The sequence below is a fragment of the Capra hircus genome, chromosome 22 (genome assembly GCF_001704415.2).
Source record: "Capra hircus breed San Clemente chromosome 22, ASM170441v1, whole genome shotgun sequence".
Taxonomy (NCBI): domain Eukaryota; kingdom Metazoa; phylum Chordata; class Mammalia; order Artiodactyla; family Bovidae; genus Capra; species Capra hircus.
In genome coordinates, this window is record NC_030829.1 from 49,273,528 (window position 1) to 49,292,251 (window position 18,724).

The 18,724-nt window shown below is 45.4% G+C and overlaps 1 protein-coding gene across 1 annotated transcript in view; it reads right to left on the minus strand.

Moving 5' to 3' along the window:
* The window catches only part of RAD54L2 (RAD54-like 2 (S. cerevisiae)), an 86,373-nt gene that overhangs the window by 14,726 nt on the left and 52,923 nt on the right, over nt 1–18,724 (minus strand). The window contains exons 3-12 of the mRNA XM_018038216.1: nt 8,963–9,164; nt 7,785–7,924; nt 7,189–7,305; nt 6,638–6,864; nt 5,690–5,872; nt 5,417–5,550; nt 3,774–3,970; nt 2,392–2,734; nt 1,501–1,678; nt 88–339 (exon numbers count right to left, since the gene is read on the minus strand). Of these exons, the coding sequence (XP_017893705.1) occupies nt 88–339; nt 1,501–1,678; nt 2,392–2,734; nt 3,774–3,970; nt 5,417–5,550; nt 5,690–5,872; nt 6,638–6,864; nt 7,189–7,305; nt 7,785–7,924; nt 8,963–9,164 (1,973 nt within the window). The remainder of the gene's footprint in view (nt 1–87; nt 340–1,500; nt 1,679–2,391; nt 2,735–3,773; nt 3,971–5,416; nt 5,551–5,689; nt 5,873–6,637; nt 6,865–7,188; nt 7,306–7,784; nt 7,925–8,962; nt 9,165–18,724) is intronic.

Sequence of the window (18,724 nt, forward strand, 5' to 3'; positions counted from 1 at the left end):
CAGTGCACTGTGCATGCCCTACCCTCTCCCCACGAAGGCTCTCCACCATCCCCTTTCAGCAGTGGTGTATGGATCTGCCTGACTCACCCATTCATATGTGACAATGCTGTTGCCTCGCTCCTGGAAAGGGTTGAAGCCGACCCCTTGGAGGAACTTGCTGTTGGTCGCCTCTCCCACTGAGGAGGCCAGGGCGCTGTCCTCCACCTTGCCTCTTGTTCCCTGTGACGGGCAGCGGGCACTAGTTCCTGCTGAACCAAGCTCTTCCACATCCAGGTCTTGCTCATTGGCCAGGTTCTCCTTCTGAAGGGCTTCATACAGCACGTCGGGATGATTCCAGATCTGAGGTTCAAGTTAAAGGGGAGGGCAGAGAACAATCTAAGGGTGTCCCACGGAGTCTGGCAACAGGTACTTGCCCACACACACCTCCCACAGCACCCACTGTCACACCCCAAATTAAAGTCTCCCCAACCCCATCACAGCCAAAGAGCCTATACATTTTCACTAACTGACTCTAATTTCCATGATACGTGAATGGGAGAATTCACACCAGGAGGCATGGCAGTATGTTTGGTACATGACCAAAAAGGCTGTCACAAGTCTTGCCTTCTTACTTAAACAACAACATTCCTGTTTCACCATGTGGTTACAGTCAACTACTGTATGAAACTATGAAATCTCTCCTATGAAAAAATGTTTCTAACTTAAGATGATGATCAACTATAAATCATTTCAGGGACATTCCTGGCAGGAATTGAGAATTCCTGAGGAAAGGGGGTCGTGTTGGGGGGTGTGTGAGAAGGGTACACCAGCACCAAAGCATCCTCACAGACCATGTCGGCTTTAGCTTCCTGGCCCTGATCTAGGAAACATTTTGAAAGTCATCTGTCCCCAGACACACACCTTCAGCTGATTTATTAGAGCAGTGGGAATAATAGCCAACAAGGTTAGTTGAGAGCTGTCAAAGGAACAGATCCCTTGTGAGGCAACTGAGAGCACCTGGCCAGGTCAAAGACAAGCTGGGGTTCGCCAGCCTGTTCACAAGGCCAGTGCTGAAGATACTAGACTTTGCCGTCCCCAAACCATCTCAAGCATTATCAGAACGAAACAGATCTCAACCTAATTAAACACAGAATTAAATGGAAGGTATTCCTAATAACGTGCATATCTAAGCTATATATTTCTTGAATCCTGATTACGCTAGCAGTCAAAAACTCTGTCCCATGATGTTCCTCCAATCACTCCATGTCTCAGTTGAAAAACAATCAGTGAGAAAGGAAGTGATTTCTCAAGTTTGGCGTAAGAAGCTGTGCAGCTGCACAACTGCAAGGGGCACCATTTACATTACAGTCTACGAGCGGCGCTCCAGGTAACTGCTTTGCCTCGGAGCCCCCAGTGCAGTGAACTTCTTCCTTTATCAAGGATTCCCAGCAGGCATGACTCCCTTGGGACCACGAGCATCCTTAGTCTGTATCTAAGTATTCCCCCGAGGCCTCAACACACCTTGCAGCATACACAGAAAGCCTTGAGAGGGTTCAGCCCCAGCCAGCCACTGCTACCACAGTCCCGGAAGCGGTCCATAAAGTGTGTGTACAAATCTCGCTGGATCTGAGAGAGCCGCACCAGGATCACATTTTCTTCCTTGGCAGGCAGATGAATCTTCAGCACAGTGTGGCCTCTCCTACAAAGGTATGGATCAGAACTGACAAGGCAGTGTGGCCAGGAGGCGTCAGTGCAGGACAACAGGAGAACCCTGCACTGGTGCCACACATCCTTCTTTAGGACCACAACATTCACAATAGCCTTGTAATAACGAGGACTGGCTCAGCAACCAGCAGCAAGAAACTTATTTTGAGGGTAAAAACTAAAGCAAAGAGGCAGAGTGACCTGTCCCAGGTGACTGAACGAGAGACAGAGACCAGGGGACTCCAGGTCCATAACCTGGTCTAGGGCTGCTTCTCTAAGCTTTCTCCACACATGCCGTCTTCACAAGGAAAAACAAGGGGATGCTTCAGGCTGGCCAAACCTACATCTTCCAAGACGCTGAAACTGGTGAGGCCATTCCCCTGACAACCATTTTATTCTTTCACTCAAGTCCTCGGCATGGTAGCTATCTCTTGCTTCTCTGAGCAAGTAAGGCAGATATCCCTAGTAACTTCACAGATTACTTCTGAGAGATGCATTTCTGGGCCAGATTTCCAGAGAATGAACCACTGGATATCCACCATCTCTTACTTGCTCAGGAAAAGCTATTCCGTGAAAGCAGAGGTTTACTACTGCCCTACGAGAAAGGGGTCCTCCCACCATAACCACCTTCCCCCCGTTCAGGAAAGCCCTGAGGGGTCTGTTCCACCAGGACTCTCCACGGATTTGGAAAATCTGAGGATGGCTCACCTCTGCACGAAGCCCTCCAGGAGGCTGTGCAGGACGTGGCTCCGGTACCGCATGAGGCGGACGTCCTGAGGCGTGCTGTCAATACACTGTCCATTCAGGATGGGGCGCTCAAACATGTTGCTGAACTCCTGCCGGGTGCCGAGGAAGTCTGGGCGCACGAAGTCCACCATGCACCAGTACTCGATGAGGTTGTTCTGCAGGGGGTACCCGGTCAGCACCACCCGGCGGCGGGAGCGAATGTTCTTCAAGGCCTGGGAGGTGCTGGCCTGGCAGTTTTTGATGCGGTGTCCCTCGTCACAGATCACCACATCAGGGCCAGGGCGGCATAAGGCCTTCTCAAACTCTAGGGAGGGAAGAGGATCCGGAGTAAGAGGGTGAGAGGGCTTGCTCTTAGTCAACAATATGAGAAGTAGGGGTGCACCCTGGAGGAGACAGAAGAAATGAAGGAAGCAGGAAAGCAAGAGTCAGCCCCCAGTGGAGAAAGGGAGCCGGCCATTCCAGTTCCTGAGCATCTGCTGTGACATGTGACCCTGGCCGACTGACTCTTGCAGTGAATCCCCTTTCCCTCTTTCCTTTCCTTTTTTTCTTTTCCCTTTAGGCTAAGAATAAAACTGAGTCGCATTCCCAGGGCTTACACCAACTAGGTAGCAGACAGCATGACTTTCAGAGTACTAGTCTAAAGGATTAAAAATGCATCTGGGATGATTCTGATGGGAATAACCCAGACACTTCCACAGGCTCTCATCACTGTCTTGGCGTCACCTGAGAGCTGGCTGGTGGGAGCTAATTAAAGGACAAGGTCTTCCTGGAGTTACTTGCTGCTCATTGCTAAATGTCAAAGTCAGCCACAGAAGCAGGGAAAACAGAATCTCATAGATGAAGAGATCTATGAAATGAAACAGCCTCTGAACCTTAAAAGTACTTTTTTCCCCCAAATAAGCCAAGGCCCTCAAACGAGAGAAGAGAGCTAGAACTATGAGAAGAATGGCTTTCACCAAAAAGAAAACTGTGATAAATTCCTCTTTTATAAAATCACACAAACAGTACACCACTACTCCGTGTATTAGTTATTTAAATACTTTATATTGTCTTAATGCTGTCTCAGAACATTCTGGGAAGCAGTAAAGGGAGCAGCTGCCCTTCTAATTGCTCTGTGAAGACATAGGGGAGTCTTGCCCAAGCCAGTCTGTGGCCTGGCCGACCCAGAATTTTACTGTCTGCAGAGAAAGCAGGACCTTCCAAGAGCTGCTGGCTAGAGCCAGTCTTACCTCAGGGTCCAGGATTTCTGGTTCATTAATGCTCCCCATGTGATTAGGTACTAGAGCAGACACGACTTCTTTCCCCCAAGTAATCCCCTAGATATCCCCAGAGAGGCCGCCCACCTCTTCGAAACTCCTGCTGTCGGTCTTCCTCATCCAGATCAATGATGACCGGGTGAGAACGTTTCTTGGCTTTCTTCGGTCTACCTGTGGCAAAGGATTTCTTCAGGGTGAGGAGCCTGTACATTTCGTACCCCATCAGCAGCACCCCTCCCTCTGACACCCAATCAGCCATCACTTTAGCACGAGCTGCCATTGTCCTGCAAGAGTGAACAGAAAGAACACATTATTGCTTCGTCAGCTCTGCAGGAAGAACTCCTCGCAGTCGAAGCTGTGCTGATACACAGTTAGAAGTCCTTGCCACAGACTTCATGTGGCACCATCACAGGGCTGGCCAGCTGCCCAAGGACTTTCCCACTATAGACATACTAACTGCACTGAGGACAGACGAGGTCTCTGGTGATGGTTAAATAGCAAAAACCAGAAATTCAATGTTACAAATAAAAGTGACAATCCCCTTCGATGTACACATTGTTGTTCAGACACTAAACCGTGCCTGAGTCTGAGACTCCATCAACTGCAGCACACCAGGCTTCTCTGTCCTCCACTTTCTCCCAAAGTTTGTTCAAAGTCATGCCCACTGAGTCAGTGATGCCATCCAATCATCTCATCCTCTGCCACCCCCTTCTCCTTTTGTCTTCCATTCTTCCCAGCATCAGGGTCTCTTCCAGGGAGTCGGTTCTTCGCATCAGGTGGCCAAAGTGTACATGCATGACTATAATACTACACTTGAGGGAGAGCTGCAAGTTATTATCATTATATACAAAGTAGTAAAAGCAAGGGCAACATTCTGCATTTCACCTGCCCAGGCCCTGGTGAATGAACAGCCAAGGACACACAGTAAAAGAAAAAGAATAGCTGAGACTGGATGCCACTCAGCACATCCCTCTCCTCCTGAACAACCACGCTCTGGCTCTATTTCATTAACCGCAAGTGGACTGACAGTCCTGAAATCTAGAAAGGAGCAGGCGATCGGCGACCTATGGAGCCACCCACAGGCTCTTCATTTTCATGTGTGTGACCAAACATCCCAAAAGGTGACCTCCGCAGAGAAGAAAGTCTACTTTCTCAGTTATCCGTATCAACAAGGGGAAAGCGTGGCATGCATAGCTGGCTTGGATCAGATCAGGATATAGGTTTAAATTTCTGGAAAGCAGGCTGAATTTACAGAATGGAAATGTAAATCATTATATTTAGATCCAAAACAAACAAAAAAAAATGGTTTGCATCTTTTAAAGCTTGGAAGTTGTACCGTTAAGGGTCAAATATAGATTAGTGCTTGTAAGAGGAGACTGATGGTTAGGTTTCTAATAAAAGATGAATGTAAAAGGTGAAAAGATAGAAGACAGGAAGTTTCATACTACATGTTGAACTACATGGGAAAATGTGACCACACACACAGATTTTCCAGGATATAAAAACGTCTTCGAGCAGAATACAACAATTTCTGTGCTACATAATAACTCTGACTATTGAAAAACCAGGGAGAGAAAAAATGAGTAGCAAGAAGAGAGAGGGGGATACATCAAGAAACCAAAAGGAATCTGGGAGGACAAGGCACATACCCAGAGAGACTGACTGCCTTGACTCCAGACCCTGGGAAGAAGTCTAAAAGGAAAAGGGCGAACGGAGGGCAGGCCACCTACTTGTGCTCATCATTCAAGATGTGAACTTTAAAGAACCGAGGCTGGACTTCTTCAGGCTTATTGTCAGCTGGAAGGGCTTCAGGAGCTGGGAGCCACATGTTGAACTCTGCCAGCCAGTTCTGAAGAGTATTAACCTGTCAGAAAGTTAAGTCCAAAAAGGGTGTTTTAGGGAAGAAGCTCAGAGCTGAGCCTACCAGGCTTTTTAGTGCCCATAAGACACTACCCCAGAGCTCTGCAGAAGGGTAAGCAAGTGGTGCCCGCCCCAACACTTACCGGCACAATGGCAAGGACAGTTTTGGCTGGCGTGTGGCGGAAGAGAACGTCGATGAAGGAGATCACTTGCAAAGTTTTCCCCAAACCCATGCTGTGGGCCAGGATACAGCCAAAGCCACTACTGGTCTTAAATCTCTCCAGGGACTCAACCAGGTTATCGTAGAGGAATCGGATCCCACCAATCTGACAGGGAACAAACACAAATATCTTTGGCTGGCAAAGACCAAGGGTCTAGTTTACTTTGGAACTAGTCAAAATTAAGTAAATGAGCAGACGTTAGACCAGACAGCTGGTGTGAGTGGCTACAGAAGTTTCCCAGAACCCTGGCTAGTTTATTGGCCGGTGACATTCTTCTTGGAGAAAACAGAGAAAAGCACTGACCTAGGACAGAAGCCCGTCTGAGGCAAGAATCCTGGCCACCAGACCCCTGCCTGGGCTTTCACTCACTCTTGGTCTGGCTGCCCCTGGTTGCTTACTTCAAGGCAGCCCATTCCATGAGGAGCAGTTCTTACTGTTAAGAGTTCTTCTGTTGAGTCAACCTCTGCCTTCCTGGAGCTACTTCTGGTCCTGGGTCAACACAAAGTGCTCTGAGCCTTCCTATCAGAAAGTCTCTCAGACTTCTGAGTCTCACGCCTCTCCTGGAGCCACAAGTTCCCACCAAGGCACCGCTCTTCAGAGAGTATCTTGATCAGTCATCTCATAGGAGGTGGCTCAAGATTATTAACCCAAGAGATCAGCACCTGTTACATGACAGGGCATGTCTCAGGCTTGTCCCTTCCCACCCACCAGAAACCCTGAAGCATCAACTGCTAGGAGGAAGAATCGATCAGTAGCTGCCCATGGTACCAAAAGTACTCCACAGGCTGCGATGCTAACGACTGCCAGCAGGTGATGCCCACAGTAAGGAAGCTGAGAGGAGACAGGGAGGAGAACGCAGATCTACTGCACCTGATGAGGTTTCACCGCCCGTGCCAACTGAGGGGCCAGGAAGACATTCTCCTCCTCCGGAGGGTGGTTCAGGTTGACAAGGACCCGCCCCAGAGCATCGCGCTGATTTAAGACGTCATTCACATGGGTGCCACCCTTCTCCTCTTCCTCATCCTCCTCACTGACAGACTCACTGCTGTCCACAATGTGCAGAGTATCCTCCTCTCCAGAGCTCAGTTCAATCACCTCTGAGACAGCCAACAAAGTAAAATGAAAACAAGGACTCAGCGAGCAGATATAATTCGCTGCAACTTAAGGTAAGGGAGCATGGAAACAATGTTAGAACTTGTTACCATTCATAAAAATTTTGATTTTTAATTTTTCTCTCTTCCAGCTTCAAGTTAAGACAAGCGAAAAACATATTTACCAAGGAGACTGAGGGAAATTTGTCACAGTCAGACCCTAGGCGGAATGAGGAAGGACGGAATTCTTTTCTAATCAGGGGGAAAGCCACTCTCTCGGGGTGAATACTGGGTCGAGAGGAAGGAGGGGTGCCTCTGGCTCCATCTTACCATCTCGACTGCTTTCTTCATCCTCGCTGCCACTGCTACTGTCCAAACAAATGACTTCCTGGGTCAAGACGCGAGGAGGCAGTTGGGGACCATCGCCTGCTCTTAAGACAATTTCCTCTGGGTGGGGGGAGGTGGAGATGGGAGAGAATGTCAAGAACCACATTTAGCTGAAACCTATTTTCCAAAATGATTTGCCCTCCTCCTCCTGTGTTGTTCTTGGGGGGACCATCCCCCGAGGAGACAAGTAGAGGACATCTTAAAAACCTCAACCCTCTTCCCAAATTCCCTTTTCTCTACCAGCTTTTACTTCTAGCACTCACCTGACCACTAGAAAATGTCCTAATCCTTTGGTACGTTAAGATCCAGAGTTCTGGGGGAAAATCTAAATAAGACCAATTTGAGGAAGTACCAAGTTAAGTATCCATCTTAACTTTTCAAACGAGAGCCTTCTGCTTGTGTGCTTCTTGGAAAATGAATGGACTGAGAGGATTCCTGAGAGGCCACCATCTGATTCCAGATCTGTCCTTGGCACTGTGGGCACCGAGGGTCTCTCCTCACCTGGGTGCAGGGCCCCTCCTGCCCCCTCCACAGCTTACCGGGAAATAACTCGAGGGGGACGGTGGGAATGGGGGCTGCGTAATCCTTTCTCTGCTGCTCCAGGCGCTTCCTTCTTTCCAATTCTTCCTGTTGTGCTGCTTTGGTAACTGGCTCCAACTGATCCTCCCGGAGAAGCTTTCTAAACATTAAAACAAGAGCGAGCGCTTCAGTTCACTTGTGGCTGGGTAAGGCAATGTCAAGATAAAGAGGGAAATCGTCACTGCTGGGAGAAGAAGCCACGGCAGTGCCACTACACCCATGCAGCGAGTAAGGTGAAAGAGAAAACACACAAACACACATAAATAGGACTTCAAGGCTCAGGAGCTTTGGGCTAATATGTTTTTCATATTATTTAACTTTCTGACAGATCACCCTGCTGACTCATCTCGGTACCTCACAGATCAAGAGTGAAATAGAGTAATATGTGATCCACAAAGCTGGAAAGCAGTACAGAAGACAGAGTTGCTATATGGGAAAATAAGACTGTGGATGATTTTGCATCCTTATTTCCCAAACTTAAGAGTACATTTTCAAGTCATCATTCTGTTTAGAAAAAAATGAGGGTAGGAGGAGAAGGAAATGGCGATCCACTCCAGTGTTCTTGCCTGGAGAATCCCAGGGATGGGGGAGCCTGGCGGGAGCACAGAGTCGGACACGACTGAAGCGACTTAGCAGCAGCAGTAACAGGAGGAGAAAAATATCCTTTGTCTCCTTTCAAGAGGAAAACTGTCACGGGCAGAAGAAAGGTGTGCTGGAGATTTGAACAGGTAAGGAAGTTCACATCTGCTGATTTCTTAGGTTAAAGAAGAAGCCTTGGTTTGGACTAGACAGTGCTCGTCCAACTGATGTTGAGTTCTGAGAAGATGAGAACTCAAACTCTTTCATCTCCTCGTATTTGGAAACATAAGACAAAAATAAAGAAAATAACAGACTCCAACCAGAGCATTCTATGGATGCTTCCCGGGCCTCCAGACGGTGGGACATCCCCAGAGGTGCTTGAGTGCCAATCGCATCCACTCTGCATCCTCAGATAGTCCAGACCCAGTGGTCCTGAGTTGCAGCTTCACTATTAATTGGGGCACATAGCCTACATTTTTCTCCTTGGGAAACAGAACTCTCCTGATCAAACAAGTATTTCAACTCCCTCCCTTCTCCTCTCCCCTAGAGCATAGCTCACCGTATGTTTCTTCTCATGTGGGAGGGTTTCTGAGCTCTCTTCTTTTTGGGGTCCTCGGAGGCAAGGCTCTTGCCTTGGTGGCGCCTAAGCTGCTCTGAAGGCTCAGACTGAGATGAGGTAGTTGAAGTGCACCGCGGTGGCTGCTGCCCATCTTCTCCCAGCTGGGCACACTCAGTACCACACATGTCTTCCAGGGATGGGTCTGAGGAGACAAATGGAGAGAGGTGCCAGGGATCAAGTTTACTGGAGGAAAAGTAGGTTCTGATGCCAGACATGCCAGGGTCAGATCTCAACTCAGCAACTTATCAGCGGGTGAGCTAAGAAGGAAAGTTACATCTCTCTGAACCTCAGTGGACTTATCTATAAAACGAGGATAGTAATTTCCACACTTCAGAGCTGTTGTGAGGACTAAATAGAGGGCATGCTTAAAACCAAGCATGGCCCAGAGTAGGCTCACAACAAATGTGAGCCATCACTCTTGGTGTAATTTAGCACTACGTTCACAGTGAGGAAGTGTCAGGGCCTCAGACCACTCAGAAAGGGACATCGAGTTTCAAATACAGCTCACACTCACTTGTACGACTCTAAGCAAGTCTCATCCGGCCAACAGGGAGACCATTCCTCCCATCAGTGCCTTAAAGTGTTCATTCAATTTGCCACCCAATTAATGAGAGCTCACAACACGGCAGGTACTGTCCTAGATGCTTCAGGAATATTTGTAAGATTCTTTCCCTCCCAGGAGTTTGTCTTCTAGACATAATAAGACAAGGTGTGCTAAATACTATCACCACAGGAGGAGCAGGGCAACTCAAAGCTGAAGGCACCATATTTGAGCCAGAAGGAATTAGCTAAGCCAAGGATAGCTGTGTTAGGGTCATAGGAACATGAAAGGTACTGTTTCATAGGATAATCACACAAGGAATTACATGGACGGTAAAACGTCAGTGAGAACTTAGAAGATGGCCAGAACGACTAATGGTATATTACTGCCTTCAGGATGGGGGCCAAGCGGGAAGAAATTCCTGGCAGAGGCAATGTCACTTGTGGTATCGACCACCAGCAAGAACTGGGGTTGGAGTGGGAGGGTCCCTGTGCACACCCCTCTCCTCATCAGCTGAGCTGCATTCTGTTCGGGGGATGGGCAAGTCCTGCAGTCACTCAGACCTGTTCCCACATCTGCCAGAGCCTCTCAGATACAAGCTCTACACAACCAAAAGGTCTCTCCCAAAGGTAAGAGAGGTTCAAAACAAGAGCAGAAGTGCTGAAACCTGGGTGATCTAGTCCATGCCACTTCCATGCCACTTGGCTCCCAGGCAGCAAGGGCTCAGGAAGTCTGCCTTTTGGTGGGATTGCGTTATTTTGGATTTACCAGTTTTCTACTAATATCCTTTTTCTGTTACAACAGGATGCTATCTAGGATAGATATCACATTGCATTGAGCTTTCAATGTCTTTTCAGTCTTCCCTAACTGTGGCAGCCTATTCTGGTCTTTCACGCACTTGATTTTCGTTTTTTTGCCCACACCATATGGCTTGTGGGATCTTAGTTCCCCAACCAGGATCAAACCCAGGCCCCAGCAATGAGAGCGCTGAGTCCTAACAACTGGACTACCAGGGAGTTCCTGACCTTGATACATTTTTGAAGAATACTGGTCAGGTGGCTTTGTAGACTGTCCCCAAATTTCAGTTTTTCTGATGATTAGTTTGGAGGTTATGACTTTTAGGAAAGAATATCACACAGGTGAAGTGTTCTTCTCGTCACGTCTGATCAGGGTAATGATATCAACATGAGTTATTCCTGGTGACATTAACCTTGAAGTGGTATTTACTGGACTTCTCCACTGTAAAATTATTATTTTTCCCCTCCCATACTTTATTCATAAGAGGCCAATCACTAAGCCCAGCCTACATTCAGGGGGAAGAGAATTACACTCCATTTCCTGGACGGAAGGGCATCAAAGAATTTCTGGACATATGTTAAAACCACATAAAAAAAAAAAAAAAGAACAGAGTTAAAACAAAAACCATAAACACACACACAGACAAATGTTTTTTTGGGGGGGATACTTTGAGGCTTTGAGAACACAAATATCCTCAAAGGTTTCATCCACTAATTTTAACATTCATCAGTGGATTCTACCTAGAGCAATTATTACAGTGGTGTTCTAACAGTGGTTTTCTATTTCTGTCTTTCCTTACACACTTATTATCTGGAATTTTTCTGTAAGGTAGATTTGTCCTTTCTCCTTCATTTACATATTCAACATTAAAAATATATATATCAGTACAGACTCAAGAAGAAACATTTAACCCTGTAGACTTTGGTAAAGAGAGGTCAGGGATTTCATACATCTCATTAAGTGAACCAGTAAGTGGAGGCCCTCAAGCTGAAAAAAGACATACCAAGATGGGTCATCATCCTATGAACTTAACCACCAAGAAATACCAAAGGGCCATCTCACCAGTCAGTGACTGAGTAAGAGAATCATGAGTGTCCCAGATACTGCTACTGCTCACCATACCCAGCCTGATGTAGCCCCTCGCCACCTTGATACCATTCTGGGTTCCTTACGGTCTCTTTCATGTTGATGCCAGATTCCAGAACAGCATGGAGTTGGGAACTAACGTTTCCTAAGAGATAACAGAGCAAATGGGCTCAGTATGGACACTGAAGCCGGACTGCCGGGCTGTAAACACCAGCTCTGCGCCTTATTACAACCTTTCTGTCCCTCAGTTATAAGAAGAGAATAGCAACTGTAGTGGCATTCCTCAGCCTCAGAGGATTGTGGCGATGATTATGTGAGGTGGCCTAAATAAAGCGCTAAGACAGTACCTGGCACACCGTAAACACCATATAAAACCACGGCTGCTTTTACTATGACTACCATTAGTCCAGGTACAAAGAATGGGTGTGGTTTCTTCTCTTCTCTCTTTCCTACAATAATTCTACAAGGTGAATTTTGCTCCCCTCATTCTAGTCCCCCCCCCCCTCATTCTAAATAAGATACTCTGAAGCACTAAAAAGTTAAAAAGATTTGCCTATGGGTATACAGGAAATAAGCAGAAAAACAGGAACCGACAGTTAAGAGGATGAACTTTGTAGTCAGGCAACCCTGGTGGTAAATCCTGGCTCTGTCACTTATTAGGTCTATGTTCATGAGGTCAACTTCTCTGAGTCATAGTTCTCATCTGTAAAACGAGGATGTAAATAGTTCTCTCGTGGAAAATATTATTCTTTATTAGTCTGCTGAACTCCATGGAACTCCATACTCCCACAACTACATCAACAGTCTGGGAGCACACAGAGCTCTGAGGCTTGGTCAGTCATGCTGGGTGGCAGTATTTCTTTGTGTGGAGATCTCAAACTTATTATACATCCTAATCAAAGATCAGAAATAAGACAGGAAAAGGAAAAGTAGAACTGACATATGCAAAGTGTATTTTGTTGTTAGAAAATGAGTATTTCTTACAAAACACACACCCCACATTCTAAATCTTTCCTCTTAACACTGCCACAAACCAGACAGCCTCTCCTGTCCCCTTGCTTTTAATTTAGCCTAACGTGAATTTGAGCATCTGCTATGTACCAGGCCCTGTGCCAAGGCACAATGGAACAGTCCTCACGAGGACACATGTACACACCTATACGGTGGAGTGCTTTTCAGCAATAACATCTGAGGAAAGGACAACTAATTCACCTTGCCTATCAGCGGTTAATGGGGGCACTTCCTTGGGAAACGTGAGGCCTAGGTTTAATCTAACAGAATGGATAAGCACCAGCTAGTAAAGGAAGAAACGAACATTCTAGACAGACAGAGGAGCCTAAGCAAGAGGAATTGAGACGCTAAACAAGGTGGAATGGCTAGGGAAGTACACACAGCTGAACACTGGCTAAAGTGAGTTAAGCAAAACCGCAGCAGGAGTGGCGGTCCCCCGGCACAGCAGCTTGACCCACACACCAATTCCCACCCAGGGCTGGGCTGGCACACTTCAAGTTAGTGTTTTGCTGGGTCCTCTGACCTGGTTAGATAACGACCTTTGATGCTCTCCTGGCCTTAAGGCCTTTTGTTTTTGTTTCTATTTCACAAGCAAATTTATTGAGTAACCATTTGGAGGAACAGCTGGAGGCAAGATTAGAATCTAGGCAGGATACAGTCAGAGTACAGTGGGCAGACAAAGGGTTTGAACTTCATATACTGGGTAGTGCAAACCTGGTGCCAACTATTGTATTTATTTCTTCTGGTTTCTGCCTTGCAGAGTGGGCTGTCCCTTGGAGGGGGAAGAACAAACCTGATAGCCTTTGAATGTCACACATTTACTACCTAACACTCCAGCTTGTGAGGCCTGGCTGTGAATTTCTGTCTGGCAAGGGTTGAATGTAGCCAAGCACAGTAGCAATTTGCAAATGACCAAACACAGTAGATACAATTTTCATGCACAAAGAGTTCAGACACAGGGTTCCCCCTTCCTTTATACACAGCACACAGGTCTAAATCAGTTTCTCACCACCTACCATTCTTTGAAAGAATCCTCAGCTTCTGTGTTCAGGACAGGACAGGACAGAGTCGCTCAGTCGTGTCCGACTCTTTGCGACCCCATGGACTGTAGCCTATCAGGCTCCTCCGTCCATGGAATTTTCCGGGCAAGAGTGCTGGAGTAGATTGCCATTTCCTTCTCCAGGGGATCTTCCTGACCCAGGAATCGAACCCGGGTTTCCCGCATTACAGGCAGACGCTTTACCGTCTGAGCCACCAGGGAAGCCCCTGAGCTTCTGTGTTCAACAACCACTGTTTGCTTGTTAAAGTGGCTTTAGTTTACAGCTGTGCCCAGATGTGCTAGTATTTAAAGTCTGTTGTCATGGAAGTCAGTGTTTTACAACTGTTTCATTACTGCTTCACAACACTTACTGTGAAGCTTCTGGTCTCTATACAGCATTATAACATATACCAATGGTCCCCAACCTTTTTGGCACCAGAGACCAGTTTCGTGGAAGACAATTTTGCCACGGACCAAGGTCGGGGGGAGATAGCTTCTGGATGATTCAAGCATATTACATTTATTGTGCATTTAATTTCTATTATTACATCAGCTCTACCTCAGATTATCAGGCATCAGATCCTGGAGGTTGGGGACCCCTGATATACACTACATCTTAAACTAATTTTAATAATAAAACTGTTATTTCAAAATTAATATAATCGATTTTCCCTGAGTCAAAACATAACTTTTCACTGTGCTCTTTTGTACCTTCTAAATATTGAACCGCGTGAATTTACAACCTACCCAAAATCATTAATTTTACTTTCAAATAATAACTCACCCCAAAATTCTAAAATATAATCCACCAAAAGTCACCAAGGAAAAAAGATTAGAGTCCAAAAAGAATTAGAGGCATGTGCTTTGACAAAAGAAAATTCGTGTCTTCAGTGGTTTGAAAGTCAGTGACTATTACCACCCAACCTCAGGATCATGGAATCAGGTCTAGTCGCAAATGCCTCTGAACTTTCTCCCTCATGCAAGCCAACTATGAGCAGTAATCACCAAAGCTATATAAACACCAACAAACCCAGAAGCTTCTCAGGAATGAGTTATAAATCCCACCATAACAAATATGATAGGCAACTAAGTAGCTCTGGAAAAAAAAAAAAAAACCTACATTTCACTCATAAGGGGTAAGGCACAAACACTTCCAGGGCCTTTTCTCCAGCTATTGCATTTCTTCTTTTGCCTCAATCTTATCTGTATAAACAAAGATCAGTGGATTCCAAGTCTTACCACGTACCTCCTGACATGATGTGGAAGGATATATACACCACAACCTATGATGTACGTGTGTCCAAACACTGAACCTGACTCTGCAAACACCTAGATATGGCATTCCCAGTTCGCAAAAATACAGGGAACAAAGAACTATGTTAAACTTGATAAACAAGACCATATGGATGCACTCAACAAAGTCGAGAGACTACAGAACGAGTGAGTCCTTTTCTTCTATCAATAAATTGCAAGAGAAAAAAAAACCAAAAGAGGTAGATCATATCTTAGGGACTTCATATGTTAGAGAACAGATTAAATACACTCTGAAGTTTTTATAGATAAAATCTGTAATAGATTTATTTTATAAGTAAATAAAATTTTAGTTTATTTTATAGATAAATTTTATTTTTTTATTTCTTTATTTAATAGATAAAATTTTCTATAGATTTTACAGTGTTAAGGAACTTCAGTTCAGTCCAGTCACTCCAACTCTTTGTAACCCCATGGACTGCAGCACTCCAGGCTTCCCTGTCCATCACCAACTCCCAGAGTTTACTCAAACTCATGTCCACTGAGTTGGTGATGCCATCCAACCATCTCATCCTCTGTCGACCCCCCCTCCTCATGCCTTCAATCTTTCCCACCATCAGGGTCTTTTCAAATGAGTCAGCTCTTCGCATCAGGTGGACAAAGTATTGGAGTTTCAGCTTCAACATTAGTCCTTCCAATGAATATTGAGGACTGATTTCCTTTAGGATGGACTGGTTTAATCTCCTTGCAGTCCAAGGGACTCTCAAGAATCTCCTCCAACACCACAGTTCAAAAACATCATTCTTTGGCACTCAGCTTTCTTTATAGTCCAACTCTCCTATCCATACATGACTACTGGAAAAATCATAGCTCTGACTAGACGGACCTTTGTTGGCAAAGTAACATCTCTGTTTTTTAATATGCTATCTAGGTTGGTCATAACTTTTCTTCCAGGAGCAAGTGTCTTTTAATTTCATGGCTGCAGTCACCATCTGCAGTGATTCTGGAGCCCCAAAATAAAGTCTGTCATTGTTTTCATTGCTTTCCCATTTATTTGCCATGAAGTGATGAGACCAGATGCCATGATCTTAGTTTTCTGAATACTGTGTTTTAAGCCAACTTTTTCACTCACCTCTTTGACTTTCATCAAGAGGCTCTTCAGTTCTTCTTCGCTTTCTGCCATAAGGGTGGTGTCATCTGCATATCTGAGGTCACTGATATTTCTCCTGGCAATCTTGATTCCAGCTTGTGCTTCATCCAGACCAGCATTTCTCATGATGTACTCTGCTATAAGTTAAATGAGCAGGGTGACAATATACAGCCTCGACGTACTCCTTTCCTGATTTGGAACCAGTCTGTTGTTCCACGTCCAGATCTAACTGTTGCTTCCTGACCTCCTGCATACAGATTTCTCAGGAGGCAGGTCAGGCGGTCTGGTATTGCCATCTCTTTCAGAATTTTCCACAGTTTATCGTGATCCACACAGTCAAAGGCTTTGGCATAGTCAATAAAGCAGAAGTAGATGTTCTTCTGGAACTCTCTTGCTTCTTCAATGATCCAGTGGATGTTGGCAATTTGATCTCTGGTTCCTCTGCCTTTTCTAAAACCAGCTTGAACATCTGGAAATTCACGGTTCACATACTGTTGAAGCCTGGCTTGGAGAATTTTGAGCATTACTTTGCTGGAATGTGAGATGAGTGCTATTGTGCTGTAGTTTGAACATTCTTTGGCATTGCCTTTCTTTGGGATTGGAATGAAAACTGACCTTTTCCAGTCCTGTGGCAACTGCTGAATTTTCCAAATTTGCTGGCACATTGAGCGCAGCACTTTCACAGCATCATCTTTTAGGACCTGAAACAGCTCAGCTGGAATTCCATCACCTCCACTAGCTTTGTTCGTAGTGATGCTTCCTAAGACCCACCTGACTTCGCATTCCAGGATGTCTGGCTCTAGGTGAGTGATCACACCATCATGATTATCTGGGTCATGAAGATCTTTTTTGTACAGTTCTTCTGTGTATTCTTGCCACCTCTTCTTAGTATCTTCGGCTTCTGTTAGGTCCATACCATTTCTGTCCTTTATTGTGCCCATCTTTGCATGAAATGTTCCTTTGGTATCTCTAATTTTCTTGAAGAGATCTCTAGTCTTTCCTATTATTTTCCTCTATTTCTTTGCATTGATCCCTGAGGAACTAATACTTCCAAATAACCCACGATGGGGGGAAACAGATGGAAGAAGACTAGACCTGCATTCATAATGACTGAAAGAACGTCACAGGAAGAAAATTACAAAGAACAGTGGAAAACATACTTTAAGAGAAAAAGCAAAAGCAAAAGTTGATTCTTTGAAGCATAAATGCTACATCATCAGAGAGCCACCATCGGCACAACCACAACACAGGCCTAAACAGACCCTTCCTGCCTACCCCTGGGGCTTATTCCCAAGGTTCTTACCCAGATCTGAAGTTAGTAACCATTCAACACTTAACCTGTGTTTCCTTTTAGACTGTTGCTCCTGGAAGGCAGGAATTCTGTCCATATCATTCTCTAACGTATCCTTCAAGCCTAATAAAAATGCCAGCTGCCCAACAGATGCTCAATAAATGTATGCTGAATTTTTTTTAATGAGCCTGTTTTTACTTAAAAAAACTACTAGAGAAAAATACACATGAGTAAAAAAATCCACTGAAGTACATTAGTTCCTATTCAGTATGTTTATGTCCCATATCTTCAAACATCATCATTTACGAGCACATATTGAAGTTCTCTATAGACTGAGCTTTCCCTGACTCAATAAATGTCAATAAAAGCCAATACGTTTGCCAATAAACGTTAAAAAGTTAAAAACTTACACAAAGCAATATGTGATTCACTTTTAAAATAATCATGGAAGCCAGTTTAAGGGGGAAAAAATTCTCATCCTAGTTGCTCCTTGGGAAGAAGTAAATCTTCATAGCATTGATGCTGAAAGGAACTAGAGAATTCTAAATTATACATCTTTTAAAGTGACATCTGAGATTAAGGGGACCGATATCACGCTCACTCACTCATGAGAGACAACCTATGGCATGAAGAAAAGAAATGGCCAGCCTTTCCACTGGGCTCTCACAGGGGAAGAAGGCAACTGCTCCTCATTGCAAAAGATACCAAGACCGCACAGCAGTTCTCAGTCTCAGCACTGTGGACATCTGGGGATAGATAACCCTTTGTTGTTGGAGACTCTCTTGTGCATTGTTAAGAATGTTCAGCAGCATTCCCACCACCTCCATCCACTAGATTCTAGTGGCACCTTCCCAGTTGTGACAACCACAAAACATTGCCAACCGTCTCCTAGAAGACTAAATCACTCCCTGTAGAGAACCACTGCTTTTAGCACAAAGTCAAATCACTAAAGAAACAGTTATTTGTAAGCACAACGACACCTCTTTTCAACCCATCTGAAATTCTAGCCCTGTGCTGCTGACAGATTTGATTTTGACCCTACTCAGCATGATGGAGAAGGCAATGGCACCCCACTCCAGTACTCTTGCCTGGAAAATCCCATGGACGGTGGAGCCTGGTGGGCTGCAGTCCATGGGGTCTCGCAGAGTCGGACACGACTGAGCGACTTCACTTTCACTTTTCACTTTCATGCATTGGAGAAGGAAATGGCAACCCACTCCAGTGTTCTTGCCTGGAGAATCCCAGGGACGGGGGAGCCTGGTGGGCTGCCGTCTATGGGGTCGCACGGAGTCGGACACGACTGAAGCGACTCAGCAGCAGCAGCAGCAGCAGCAGCATGATGATGAAAATTTTGGGCCATCTCTGCAACCACAGGCAAGAATTACCAAATTCTCAGCACATCAGTCACAAAGGTACTTCCGAGCAAAGGCAGAGAGAAGACTAAGGCGAAAACCATGAAGAATTCTAATTTAGTTTCTGAATAAGATATAGAGAGTTAATGAGAAAATATAAAGTGAATACTTGGCTTTACTAAA